The sequence below is a fragment of the Urocampus carinirostris genome, chromosome 14, assembly GCF_059441175.1.
Source record: "Urocampus carinirostris isolate Australia breed hairy pipefish chromosome 14, RoL_Ucar_1.0, whole genome shotgun sequence".
Taxonomy (NCBI): domain Eukaryota; kingdom Metazoa; phylum Chordata; class Actinopteri; order Syngnathiformes; family Syngnathidae; genus Urocampus; species Urocampus carinirostris.
The window spans coordinates 15756558-15771802 of record NC_142362.1 but is presented as its reverse complement, the minus strand read 5'-3'; the positions used below and the strand labels follow the sequence as shown (position 1 = coordinate 15771802).

General features: G+C 37.9%; 1 protein-coding gene across 2 annotated transcripts in view; it reads left to right on the top strand.

Annotated features, from left to right (window-relative positions):
* cers6 (ceramide synthase 6) overlaps positions 1–15245 on the top strand; it is a 29925-nt gene that overhangs the window by 10536 nt on the left and 4144 nt on the right. Inside the window, exons 4-10 of one of the 2 annotated variants that reach the window (XM_088353210.1) lie at positions 6698–6755; positions 6858–6908; positions 6980–7072; positions 10310–10438; positions 11945–12051; positions 14326–14482; positions 14566–14589. In XM_088353210.1, the coding sequence (XP_088209336.1) occupies positions 6698–6755; positions 6858–6908; positions 6980–7072; positions 10310–10438; positions 11945–12051; positions 14326–14482; positions 14566–14589 (619 nt within the window). The remainder of the gene's footprint in view (positions 1–6697; positions 6756–6857; positions 6909–6979; positions 7073–10309; positions 10439–11944; positions 12052–14325; positions 14483–14565; positions 14590–15245) is intronic. The other variant, XM_088353211.1, reaches the window with a different exon arrangement.

Below are 15245 nucleotides of genomic sequence, written 5' to 3'. Positions count from 1 at the left end.
AAGGACATTGAAGGTGGACGATAATCATGAGAAAAAATTTAACCTTTAACTATAGAAGTAAAATCCTTTTTATTCAAGGCACAGTTTTGTCCAGACTGAGATTTATTTTATTCTAATGTTATATTTAGAATTGTCTTTGTTGAAATTGATAACGCAGTGAACATTGTTCACAATTAGATTGTGACACCCCAGGATAAGCACGTAATAAAGACTTAAGGTTAGCTTTACGAACAGTAAATTTAAATGCAATCTATCTATCTATCCACCCTGGTCATATCCCCCGAGAGGGGTGACCGACAGCAAGACAGACACATACAAAAACAAAGAAAATAAAAAAGGGAAAAAGTAGCAAAAAACACACAAAAAAATTTAACCATGGCCAACCCAAATGCCCGGCACCCAAGTTGGTCGTGCTTTCGTCCCTCCAGATGAAACGGGACACAAGAAAGCAGCCATGTCACTCGGGTCAGGGTGACACAACACACTCTTCTGTTCAACAGCAGGGCCCGACAGCTTTCACTGGTTTACCCCTTCCGCATCATACAGGTGCCCTGTCCATCCTTTAGAACACGTCCAAACATCTCACTATCCTTTTACAACACCTCTCCACTTATACCTAATTGCAATACTAGCAGCAAAACAGCCTCCAAAAAAGAAAAATAAATGAATTTTGTTGTGTGTTAATACTCCTGGTGTCTAGGGCTGCACGATTAACCAAAATCGAATCGATATCGCGATTTGACGTAGTGCGATAGTATAACCACAAACCACTGCGTTTTTTTGCAAGGATTCATAGTTCATCTGTTATTTGAAAATAAAAAATCTACACATTTAGTGGTTTAACAGCGCCGGCCAATCAGAAGTAGGTTTTTAATGGCACCAACCAATAAAGGCGAGGCAAAGTTTGCAAGACGTGTGTGCACGACTGATGGCCTGGCGTAAGCTGCCATTCAGTCTCATGCAGCGCATGCACAAATGGCCACCAAAACAAACCCCACAGTGCATACAGTCGTGGCTCGTTACCAGTGTTCCCTCTAAGCTGCGCGCGTGCGCAATTGCGCACTGCTCGCACATTCTCGGCGCACAAGAAAATCTAGCCAGCACACAAAAATGAGGGCTCAAAATTACTTATTAAGAAGCGACTTAAGTCAAAGTTACAGTGAATGAAGGTAAAAATTCACGGGTTCCCCTGATGTTGTGTCCTAAATGCGGCATTTTGACATCAAACGAAGTTGAGTAAAGTTAGTAGAGTATGTCGAGAACCGGCTTCTTCGGCTCGGCTCACTACAATGGAACCGGCTCTTTCGGGTCCTAAACGGCTCTTCAGGTTGTTTTTGCTTCATTAATCTCAACATGACCAAACATTAAGTAAAATTATGCACAAAATGACTTAAAGGAAGGGAGGAATAGAACAAAAAAGAAAAAAATACCAAAATGAAAAAGTAGTGAAAAGCTGAGAAAAAAAGGAACAAAAAGAGAATAAAGAAGGAAACATTTAGAAAAAGACAGAAAAAAAGAAAAAGAAATGTATGAAAAAAGTAAATAGAGAACAAAAAGAAAAAAGTAACAGCTTGGAAAAAATAATGAGATCTTTTCTAAAGGAATTAAAAAAAAGTAGAGAAAAAAAGAATAAAAAGTTTGTGTTGCATTCAAATAATTTCCAATTATATCAAGTGAATCTTGTTGCCAACATTGTACTTCCACTAAAAAAAGGTATGTTAAAAAAATTGACCTAAATTCTATACACCTTTCCCCTAAAATACCCTACGTCGATTTCCATAATATTCAATAGCATTCTAATCTCATGACAAGTAATGAAACTAAATTGGGACAGTTACAGTCTTCATTGTTTAGCAAAATACAATATATATAATTACCATAAGTGAGTGTAGTTATCTCTTTAAAGGCAGATCCTTTCATGATGTTCTTTATCGCAATGTCACTTTGCTTCAATTCAATGCAACGACAACAAAATGGTCAAAGACAAAAAGAACTGACCACAGAACAAAACAAAGACTACTTGTGGTAAAGTGAGTGAGTCACTGATTTCACACACATATAGCAGCTTTTCAGTGGTATTCTGGAAAAAAGTGGCTTTATAAAACAGTTGCCATGCAACGATCTTGACTTTTTGCCAGCTAGACTTGTGTGGTTAATTCTTTTGCAATCGCCTCCACGTGCCACGCTTGTGGATAAAAATCTACCGTATTTTCCGCACTATAAGGCGCACCGGGTTATAAGGCGCACCCACAAAAAATAGTTTTTGGTCCTATATTTTCCATACATAAGGCGCACCGGATTATAAGGCGCTACAATGGGAACGTCGACAAAACAGTCAGATAGTTTAGTCAAACTTATTACCCCCTTAACATTCCCAAAGCTTGCAAAGAAGCAAATACGTGTCTCAGACATGTACGGAAACAGTGTCTGTACGATGTCACCAATTACTCAAATGCATCGTTCCAAATATCATTCGGAAGGTTAAAGTCTTGGGATTCAACAAATGCCAAACATTTCTTAGTTTCCAATTTATTTTTTGCTGGCAACTGTGTGGACAGCAAAGTAAGAATTTTATTGTGCAGGGAAACGGGGTTCTTTACTGTGCATTTGACAATAAACACTTTGAATTGAATTTAGTTTAAAAATAGACTCATCACAGAAGCATCAAGATCGTTCAAAAACAAGATACCGGGAAAATATTAAGCCGCATAGCTCACCTAAGTTCTCTTGCAGCCATCACGTTTAATAATGATACGTAACCATGGTCTTCTTACAACCGTGAGTGTAGTAAATCAGGGAGAGTAAAATATTTACAAATACAGAATAGTAAAAAATGTTTTCTCTATGCCGTAGTGCAACCCAACGTGTGATTCACATTCATCTTTTTCGGCCAATTGCAGGCTTTGTTTCGCCCCTTTAGCCTATGCGAGCCTGTAAATGATAAAAAAGGATCCGCCCCCTTTACTTCTGAATATCTTTAGCCAATAGTGACTGATTCAAATCATGATTTACACATTGGTTAGGAAATTAAACGCCGGTATATAAATCCCAGCATACACCGCGGACTACTTCGCCTTCGGGGGAAAATCTAGTCGGCGGCTGCTTGCCTTAGTTGCAAGACTTTGCGACTTAATATTGATCCATATATAAGGCGCACTGTATTATAAGGCGCATTGTCAGCTTTGGAAAAAAACAAAGGCTTTTAGGTGCGCCTTATAGTGCGGAAAATACGGTACTTGGTCAAGCTCGGTAGTACACAGGGCCACTCTTTCACGCATGCACTGATGTGAATATGCAAAGATGTCACTACCCATATTTAGCCATTAGTATAACTTAATTAATATTAGCCATGATTATATAACTTCATTGATTATTTCAATGTTCCTTGTGATTTGTAGCCAAATATGCCCTTGAGTGTAATCATATAATACCTGTTTGAGCCTGTAGAGGCTTTTTCTAAAATTAGAAAAGTTACAAAAATGTTTCGTTTTCCTTAGATTTCGATTTTCCGGAGAGCCCTTTTAGTATAAAGGTGATTGTCATCCATTTTAGTCTTTACACTTTTGTATTTGGTCTGTAGCTTGTTTCTGCGGGAAAAAAAAGTTAATTATGTTTCCAGTTTTTTTGAGTAACATACTTTCTCACAACACGTTAGCTCATCTGTGACCAGAATATTCGGTGAATAGAACTGCTCATCATTTTTTCCAGGTTTATTTGAATTACCTACCTTTTTAGGAACATACAGAGGACAAGTCTTTTCTTCATCACCAGGGAGGCAAAGGCCAATTAAAGAGTCTCTGTTTTTCGTAGTGCCCTTTTAGTATAAGAGTGATTGTCGGCTATCCTCATTTTTGTGCTTGTGAATTTTACATCCATGGATCTGTAGCTCATTTGTCCAGAATATTCTGTAATACAACTTCAAAGGAACTGCTCATTATTTTTACAGCTTTATTATTCGAATCTTATCTGAATTTAAACGAACATGCAGAAGAAGAAAAGTGTTTTCCTCATCACCATGGAGGCAAAGAAATTAAAGAGCCTCACTTTTCCGGAGCACCCATTAGTCTTTGCACTTTTACATTTCTACACCCATTGTTCTGTCGCTCATTTGTGCCTCAAATATTCTTTATAAAAAACTTGAAAAAACTGATGATTATTTTTTCATTTAACTAATCCAACCCGGATTCAAACAAACATGCGGAGGGATGTCCAAACTTTTCAGAAAGCGGCCCAGATTTGGTAAGGTAAAAGTGTGTGAGGGCCGACTATTAAGCCTGGAATTCTTTGAACAGTTTTTAATAGATTCACCCTGTGAAGGGTTTGCAGTTATTGGCGATCAGCGCCGCGACCTCATAGCTTGCCTTTGTAGCATTTTCATTTGACTCCCAGGATTTTGTGAAATAGCGCTGCTGTGCAGTTTAAACAGCTTCCAGTTGCTTCACATTTTCATAGCGTTCGTTTCCAGGTAGCTTTTTGTAGTCAGCATGTTTACTCTAGAAGTGTCTTTTTATATTATATTCTTTGAAAACAGCCACAGTCTCTTGAGAAATTAGGCAGACGCAGTTGTTTCGGATTACTGTGAAAAAATAGTCCAAGTTCCACTCGTCCTTGCAGTCAACTTTTCTTTTTTTAATTATAGTCGCGTTGTCAGGAATTGGGTGGGGTTTAATTCCCTCAGAAATCCAAAGGGAAAGTTGCCAAAGGGTAAAATGGTGATTTTCGTTTTTGTTTGTGTGTGTGTTGGTGTTAGGGAGGGGGGTTGAGTATTAATTGCTGTCCACATACGATTAATTTTTTGCCTGAGGCTGCAAGCCGGTAAAAATTTGATCACAGGCTGTAGCTGGCCCCCTCGACCAAGGTTGTCCGGAGCGCCCTTTCGGAATAAAAGTGATTGTCAGACATCTTAGTCTTTGCATTGTTGTATTTCTACAGCCGTCGTTCTGTAGCTCATTTCTGCCCTAGATATGCTGTATTAAAAACCTGGAACGAATAAATCATTATCAAACACAATTGACTACTTAACCTGGATTTATATATAAACGCAGAGGAGAAGAGTAGTGTTTTCCTCATCACTACTGAGGCCAATTAAAGAGCCAACCGACTGGCACAATCAAAGGCCACCAATGGGGTGTCAGGAACAGACATTACAGATTAAATCTGGTCTAACTCGGTGGTGAAATGGATTTTTCTTGCGGTTAATTTATCACAGACTTTCCACTCAGTTCTTTGTAGCTCTGTGTATAGCCGCGGTCACTGAAGGTGCACGTTACGCAATATAAGCCTCGGTATACTGTGGAGATCAAGCTGTGCAATTCACCCTTGCCTCTAGGAAGTAAGCTACATTGGCGACACCTCACCTTGCGCTACAGACATCTTTTCATTAAGTTTTTTTTTTTTTTGCATTGGAACATGTAAAAATAGAACTGTGTAGTCTGTTTATAACAGGGAGGAAGGAATCGAATATATTTGTTTTTGGAGATGCTGCAGTGTTGATTTTCTCTAGCTTACCTTATTTAGCTCAAGCTTTAAGATGAATTGCATTTGCTCTACTCGTGTTTGTACAGTAATCCCACAATTTCCACGGGTAATCCATTCAATAACCACCCACATTGAGTTTCTGCAATATATATATATATATATATATATATATATATATATATATATATATATATATATATATATATATACATGTGAATTATGTGTGCTAACTCCAGCTTACATGCTAAAAAAAAAAGCCTCATCTATTCTGTCCCCATCCCAAAAATGCTAGAATCCATATATAGTGGATACAGTTATATCCATCCATATGTAGTGTAAGTCTAGATGTCTGTAAAGCCACTTAAAGCACAAATTGTAAACAGACGGGCTAAAGCAATGGAAAACATCTTTGGTGCGGGGATTTGGGTTATGATGTAGCTCGGTAAAAATTTGTGATGCACCAAGTACACGATAGTCAAACAGCAAAGGAATAATGTACTGTAATATTTTGTGTATTACAGTTTATAGATAGATAGATAGATAGATACTTTGTTCATCCCCGAAGGGAAATTCACATTTCCAGCAGCATCCCTGAGCTGAGAACAATCGAGAACAATCGAAAATAACACGGGAGCTGCTGGAGTGGCTGCCATTCGTGACTTATGCAAAATTCTATGGAGTAGACCCCCCTCCCGTTTTTAATACGCGCTTGCAGCAATAATTGACCAGAGGAAAATGTAAAGCAGTCACACGGGTGCTGTCCATTTTAGATGGAGAGAATGGAGGGAAAAAAGAGCCACACATTACACAAATTTGCTCTCAGCAATAGTCGACTTGGGATAACGGATCACGGCCAAAACACTTCATTCTAGGTCGGCTACAATGGCACACTTCAGCAGCCCGAACCCATGAAAGGAATTTGCCGTCCCCTGCTCTCAGAAATAGTCGACTTGGGATAATGGATGGATGACAACTGTATTTCGTTTTAGGCAGGCCAGAACGCTACACCTCCTGACAAAAGTATCTTCTCGCTGTAGCATGGGATCTCTGCCGCGCTCCGCCATTCGCTGCTCTTTACAATATGCGATCGGGGATAGTGGATGAACTTGTAATGTTTACACTTGTGATGCACTAAAGGCCGCAAAGAAGTGAGGGATTATATCGTTTTTCCTAACCTTTATGTTTATGCTAAAAGTGCTTTTGTTTTCATTTCTCTCAGGTGGAGATTTACGTTTTATCTCTACATCTTCACCTATGGAGTGCGTTTCCTCAAAAAGGTAGCAAAAATATATTCCCTCGATGAATTTGGCCTTTAAAGATAATATCCTTGAAGTTTGTTGTTTAAACTGAAGGAAAAATGACATTGTTCTCGTCTCTAGACACCTTGGTTGTGGAACACTAAGGAATGCTGGTACAACTATCCTTACCAGGTAAGAGTTACCATCATTTTTCATCTTTTTTTATATTTATTTTTAACTTGTGTCTTGTTTTGTTCCTACAGCCACTGACTGTGGACATCCATTATTACTATCTACTGGAGTTGTCTTTCTATCTCTCCTTGCTCTTTTCCCAATTTACTGACATCCGGAGGAAGGTACGAGCACAGTACTGTTTTTATTTTTTTAATGATTATTAATAAAAAACCCCGAAAAATCATTATTTTATTTGAAAACAATTTCATTAGAAGTAGTTTATAAACACCTTAATTTTTTGGCTCCAATCTTACAAATATTTTTGTCTATTTATCCCAACAATAATCTAATTTTCTCTGTAAGTCTTTATTACACGTAAACGATGACAATTAAGACAATTGTAATTACAATTCTCCACCTCAAGTGGCAATATTGAGCCCTTTGGCCACATGGAGGGCAGTATAGTGTAAACCAACACCATGGCTTGATATAGTATCATTGCAGAGGATTATTAATGTATGACTTAATAATGTTATGACTTGAGGTGGCTCCAGCTTTTCTGCCGAAAAAGCCAATGCTCAATCTGTTATTATGTACATTTATTATTATATTATTACAATCAGAGACGTTCGATGTTCTTCAATGGAATCTTAAAACGCGAACCTTTTGTTACCATCTTTCATTCTTTTTTTTTGAAAGACTCATAAACATGGCCACTTGCATATTGTATTTTGGTGGTGCATTGTTACTTGCATGCCTTCCAGCCATGTTTTTTTTTCTGTCTCTAGCTCATTCCAGAACAACCTCCACGCCCCCTTCATTCCCAATTCTGTCTACCCTGAACGCAACACATGCGATGCCCTCACTCTGTCATCTCTGTGTTGACTCTCGGCATGTTGTCTGTTTTTTGTTTCTCCTTTCAGTTTTTTCATGCACAGCACTTCACTGAGGAGGTCCTCTGCATCCCCTGCCAATTCCAGTATGTTACCCTCGCACTTTTTTTCTCCTTTGGCTTTCATTCGGCGTCTTCTTCATCTCACATGTTCGCCTTCCCTTTTCATTCTGTCGCCGCGTTGGCCTGGTCGCTCCGAATGATGACATTTGGGTTGCTAAGGTTTGATCGATGACTGCCTTCTTGCTGGGAGCTTATGGAGCTTCGCATTGATGGGTGCACTGTGAACCTGTGTTATTGCAGTAGTTACGTTCCAGAAAGTACCTGTGATGGGCAAAATACGCAAAATAGAAACTTTTCCTTTTTTTCTTTTACAGTTATTTGACATTTACTGCGAATTCCGAACTACAAAGCACACCTGATTAAATGCTGCATGCGCAAATTTAAGGAAGAAACTAAACATTGATTTTTGAAGCCGTAAATAACTCATTCACGTCCATTTCTTACATTTTTCAAAAAAGCGGGGAATGTCTAGAAAGGGGAAGTAACCGCTATTAAGACACTTGTTTACCAACTGTGTCCACAGCTATCAATATCATTCAATTAGTGCAGCATTCAATATTATTTAAATTGGCATTAACATACAAGCATTAGTCTGTATATAAAAATCGTAATGCATAAATTCTTGGAATCTTTCTAACAAGTAGTGTTGGCCAATTGAATATTTTAGGTGGCAGCAGGTGACCAATTATCAAGTACAGTGGAACCTCGGGTTCTCGACCATAATCCGTTCCAGAACCCCGTTCGAGAACCGATTTGTTAAATCACTGAAATCGATTTTCCCATTAAAAATAATGTATATCGTTTTAATCCGTTCCAACACCCTGAATGTTTACCATGAATGTTTAACGTAAACATGAAGCTAACCCAGGCTAATTGTACGTTCGCGTTAACATGAACGTGTAAAAATAAAAAAATCAGGTCGTTTACAAGTCATTTAGCACCACAAGTGGCTAGCGCTTCATTGGAAAGGGGGCTCCGTTCCAACACCCTGAATTTTGGGCTCAGTTCCAACACCATGAATGTTTACTTCGAATCATAAAGCTAACCCAGGCTAATCGTACGTTCGCGTTATCTTAATCTTCCGTACGAAAGATTACGCTAACACGAACGTGTAAAAAAAAAAAAAAAAAGATAAAGAAAAGAATTATGAATAGGATTTCTTACCTTTGTGGTGGTCAGCAGAAGGCGCATGATGTATTCCCTTAGAAAGATCGGAAACTCGCAAACCTCTTTCATATTTAGCTATTATGTCTTTCTTAAAGGCAATAGTTGTACGAACAACTTTTCTTTTTTCACCTGTCCTGCTTGCACCGACCTTCTTCGGAGGCATAGTTAGGGGCTAAAACACTCCGTTCACCGATATTAATAGCGAAAGCAAAAAAAAGGCAAGTGCGCACGTGGTAACAGTTGGTCACGAGGGGTGGGGGCGATCTACACCCGTACACCGCTCAGCATCGCACTCTAGCGTACGCACTCCGAATTTTTGACCGAACAGCAAAGCAAGAATTTCTCGAAATTTGTTCGAACTGAGAGGCGTTCGAAAACCGAGGTTCATCTGTATATTTTTCCGATCAGGCCGAAATCTGCGATGTCATATTAGGCTGTGATCAATATGATAATTATTATGTACCCCTTCTTAATTAGTTACGAGTATTGGCATGTAAATGATTTTTTTAAAGGTAGCGGCAATACTTGGTCGCCTCTATCACGTTGTCGTGTATGCAAGGGATGAGAGAGCTTAAGATCAGTCACATGGCTCTGCAAGTGTACAGGCTGTTGTTGTGATTGAATGCAAACGGGCTAGCTCAGAAAAGTTTGATGAATATCTTGAAGAATACATAAATACATTATAGAAAAGTATCAAGTACAGAAAAATGTAGCCAGATATTTGAATGACACAACAGCAATCTTTTATTAGGAGTATTGTATTGACCACTATATCACACGTGAAAATCTCTCACCTTAAGTAAAAAATGTTCCGTTTCGAAGTCAAAAAGGGTGACCTATGTGAATTGCATAGATCCGAGGAGAAAATGTTTTGAGGTGGGAAAGGGAGTATTGCGAGATTTCCTGGAGGGCATTGGGAATTTAAGGTGGTGTTTGAATTAAAATCAGTGTAGTTTGTACAGGCAGGTGCACTGTATTTATTCCGTGTTTAACAGTCATTAGATTTTATCTCATTATCCAACTCCTCACAATACCAGAGACAACTGTTAGCAAATGGAGAAAACAGAAAGTTTATGTTGGTATTGCGTTCATAGTTGTCAATAAATAATTTGCCTCTTGGCCACATGTACTCAACAAGGTTTGTCAGGCGTTAGAAAAGTCTTAAAATTTAACTTGCCTTAAGCTGTAGCAACACACAACTTCATAAAAGTCTTCAGACTTTCCAATAGCAATGAATATTGTGTTTTTACAAGATGGAGTGAAACGTTTATGGTAACGTTGTAATCTGTATCGACAGGATTTCCTCATTATGTTCCTTCACCATGTGGCCACCATCTCCCTCATCACCTTTTCTTATGTGAACAACATGGCGAGAGTCGGAACTTTGGTCATGTGCCTCCACGATTCGGCTGACGTCCTGATAGAGGTGAGTTTATATGAATACATTAATCAAATATAAATACATTTTAAAAACTAGTGTTTACTTGAGAACAAATGGCGTTTTTCGTCCAAGCCGCGAACTATTGTCTTGTTCCTTGAAAATTAGCAAGGTCTTCTTGCACACCCAAGAACTACCTTCTTCTACACCGGGGTCCTGGAACCTATGGTTCGTGAGCTACATTTGGCTATCCTCATGAGGACGTATGGCTTGGAGATAAATTCATACCCACACCATTTTGATCTATGGCGTTTCAATTATAATGAGCGCAGAGTCCAGTCTTGTGCACATATCTTTGATATAGCACTCGTAGAATAAATGGTTCGGTCCCCACTACAGTTTACACTCTTGGTGTCACTCCAACAGACCCAGTTTTGGCTGTATATCTCAAAGGAATCCTTTATATAGAAGCTCATTGAACATTTAAGGTTCACTGTTGATAATAAAAACAGAAAAACAGTGAACAGACAGAAACGCCAGCCAAGCACACAGAGCAATTTGATTGGGTGAGCGGTAAGGAGGGTTGGCGGCGCTATGTAGACAGCGCCGTCTGCACCGAAGGTAAATATGTCAGTATCCTCATTTGCAGTATTTTGTGACATTTTTACGAAAGAACTCTGCTTGTTTTGATACCATTAGTTAAGAAAACATGAAGGTCAGACTGAGCCTCAACAATCTTCAGTAGTTACAGGAGGGAGACAAGTTTAAAGTGTCATATTGGTTGATATGGGACACAGGCTATGGCATTATTTCATAAATGTTATCAAATCATCTAACATCACTCAGTGAAATTAAATGCACTGAAAAATTAGATTTTGTCTGGAGAGCGGGTTTGGCGGTCTTGCTGTAATTTGTCTTAAAATATATTGCATTGCTCTCTCATTAAAAAAATCTAAATATTTTGCAATTATGGCTTTTTGAGTCAAAAGGTTCCCGACCGCTGTTCTACAGCAAAAAATAGCATGGTCTTGTTTCTGTTTAAGGTCACAAGAGGTCCTCCTCCGTGGTAAAAAATGGCCAAAAAAAAGCATTCAGACCATTTTCTCAACCGCATCAAGCTTTCTTATTCCACTTTCATTTCAAAAGAAACAGCTCCCCTCTTCTTTACACTTTACACCAACCATATTGAACGGATGCACAAGATATTAAACAATAAAAATGTCAAAGTTCTTTCTTCTTCGGTGTGGATGCTGGTTGACCTCTTACAGCACCACACATCGGTAGTGGCGGAAAGAAGCACTACAGTCATGTCTTGTGCTTGGAAAAAGGTGCACACAATACAAAATCTAACTTAAAGCAATATCCGGATATTTTTCGACATCCTGAAAAAGATGATTGTGTCTGACGGAATCCGTAAGTTGAATCGTGGTAAGTCAGGGAGCGTCCGTACCCCTAAAAAGTTGGGTGACTCATATTTGTGGACACCACTATAAGTTATTATGCTGTTTGAAATTATTCAGTCACTTTCCTAATGAGTCACATGTTTTCCCTCAGGCTGCCAAGATGGCAAACTACGCCAAATGTCAGACATTGTGCAACCTCCTGTTTGCAATGTTTGCCATCCTTTTCATAAGTTCCAGGCTGGCAGTTTACCCGCTGTGGTAAGTAGCACTTTCCCGCGTAGCTTACTGTCGTTAGCGCTCTCTTGATGGCTAGCGGTAGCGATCGCAAACAATCAGAAAGGAAGCAAGCGCTTTCAGCAGGCGTGACAACAACACATGACAAAAGCTTCTTTGTATTCGCGAGAAGAGACTCTTCACTTTCACTCACAGGTCGAGATTCGTCTCGAAGTGCCGCATTTTTTCTTCCCAAAGAATCAACATTTCACTTCTTTTCCACACTTCAGATGCATGTCCGTGAATATTGTTGCTTAGGAATGGTTTCTATGGTAACTGTCTCTTAGAGAGTCAAAGAATTCCATAAATAAAATGATTACGGGTTGAGAAATGTGTAGTGGTCAGAGTTAATTGAGTGGCTCGCTTTTTCTTGTCCGCAGTCAAAATACAATGTTTATTTTTTTCTCTCGGGTCCTTATTTGGTTTTGAATGTCACTTGTGATTACTGTGGTTGTTTTTAATCAGTATATTATTAAAAACTTGGAAAGGGCAATTTCTGGAAATTGCGTGTGAAGGTGAAAAGCCTTCAACAATCCGGTTTAAGTATTGGAAAATGGACTGAATTAATAGAATGAGTCGAAAATGTTACGTTAAATATTTGAATATCGAATGATAAATTCATAAAGACAATAAAAGTACTGTAAACACTGAATAGTATGAAGAAGGTAGTGGAAAGTATTAAAAGTAATAGGTATATAATATGATATTAAATAATATATAATTTAATAAGTATGAAAAAGAAAAATACCAAAAAGGACTAAATAGTATTAAATGGTACTGAGATTTTTATAAAATACGGGAAAAAACTGAAAAGTAGGAGAAAGTACTAAATAGTATGAACAAGTACTGAATTAGGGCAGCACGGCGGCGCAGTGGTTAGCGCTTGTGCGGCACAGTTCATGTCATGGGAACCTCCTGCGTGGGTTCAAATCCAGCTCCAGACTTCCTGTGCGGAGTTTGTATGTTCTCCCCGTGCTTGCGTGGGTTTCCTCCGGGCACTCCGGTTTCCGCCCACATTCCAAAGACATGCATTTCAGGTTAATTGGCCGGTCCAAATTGTCCCTAGGTGTGACTGAGCGAGTGAGTTGTCTGTCCCCGTGTGCCCTGCGATTGGCTGGCAACCAGTCCAGGGTGTCTCCTGCCCACTACCCGATGATTGCTGGGATGGGCTCCAGCACCCCCGCGACCCTACTGAGGATAAGCGGTACGGCTGATGAGATGAGATGAGAAGTACTGAATTACATGTAAATATACAAAAAGTACTGAAAAATGTCAAAAAGTAGTAATAGTATTCAAACGTTCTGAAAATGATTGTAAAATATCAAAAAGTGCTGAAAAGTACAAAAGTATTGGAAGGTATTACGAAAGTAATGAAAAGTAAAAATATTTAAAGTACTACAAAGTATGAAAGCGTGATGACTGATAGGTACTACAAATTATTAATAGTGTAAGTAAATACTGAAATGTTTGAAAATGAGCATGACTGAAAACCATAAAAGAATACGGAAGAGTACAAAATATATTGTAAAGTACTAAAAACGTACAGAAAGGTTTAAAAAATTACTGAAAAATATAAAAATATACATCAAATAATTGTAAAGGTGTAGAAGTACTGAAAAATATGACTAAGTACTGAAAATTAGGAAGTACACTGAAAAATACACAAATATCGGTGAGCCCTAAAATTAATGAAAAGTAAAAGAAGTACTGAAGTCTGAAAAAGTACCGAAAAGTTAGAAAATAATACTTAAAAATAATGAAACATACAAAAAGTATTGAAAAGCACAAAACTATTTGGAAAGTACTGAAAATTATGAATAAGTACAGAAAGTTACAAAAGTACTGTAGTATGAAAGTATAAAAATAAACGAAGTTTTACTAGTAGGAAAAGTACAAAAAAGTCTCTACTTAAAAGTATGAAAACATAAAAAAGTATTTAAAATACAAAAAGTACAGAAACAAAGGGAAAATTAGACAAATTAGCATATAAATCTGGATTTTTTTTTTTCCAAAACACAAAAATTTGTATGTATTTAACATGAGATGAACCTCACCTAAAGGTAGCTGATATCATTGTCAGCCATCTTGCTGCTACAGATACCCAAAACCTAAAAAAAGAAAAAAGCTGGGGAAAAAAATGAATATTTGGTCACTCTCCGTAGTTAGTCATCTCCTTTGTGCTCGTCATTCCCAGTTGCTCTCTAGTGGCCAAATTGTACACACTGTCCCTTTAAACGGACTGTGTTCTCCATGTTACAGGATTTTAAACAGCACGCTCTTTGAGAGTTGGGACATCGTAGGGCCTTACCCGTCCTGGTGGGTCTTCAACCTGCTTCTAATCTTGCTGCAGCTTCTTCATTCGTACTGGTCCTACCTCATAGTGAAGACGGCCTACCAGGCCATCACCAAAGGAAAGGTAAAGTATGCAGTTGAAGTCTCTCTTTCGTCAATAAATAATAACAACAATTATTTCTGATTTTCTATCTTGCAACCCACAAGGTGGGCAAATGGAATCCTTTACATGTAAGTAGCGGTAGTTCATCGTTTACACTTTCGCCTTTTTTTAAATCTATGCTATTGTTGGCGCGCTAGCTAAAAAATATTAAGCATTCTTTTATCTGGTCGTGATTTTGCAATACTTCTGTCGTAATATTTTTTCATTTATGAAGAAATATACATGCAGACATCTACATGTTATATTTCTTTATAATTGTTTTTTAAATTTATTTGTTTCGTCAAATTGGTTTTGGAACACACAAGTAAAGCATAATATTATCTGAGGTCCCTGTTTTAAGCATTAAATTATATAATTAATTTTGTAGTTTTACGATAGTTTAATTTTTATCGTATTTCTGTAGTGGAATATTAGTAGTGCTGTAGTTTTATTTTTGTAGTATTTTTGCAGTAATATGTTGGTAGTATTTTTATCACTTCCATCATACTTTGTAGTATTTTCACAGTAGACTTTTTGTACTATATGCATTTGTGGTATATAATTTATATAGTATATTTGTAGTATTACTGTAGTTGTAATTTTGCAGTACTTCTGTCGTAATATGTATGTCATAATACTTTTTGTGTTATAGCATGAAGGCAGCTGTATTTTTGTAGTATTTCTATAGTATACTCTTTAGTTGTACTGTTGTTTTATTTTTGTAGTATTTTTTCAGTAATATGTT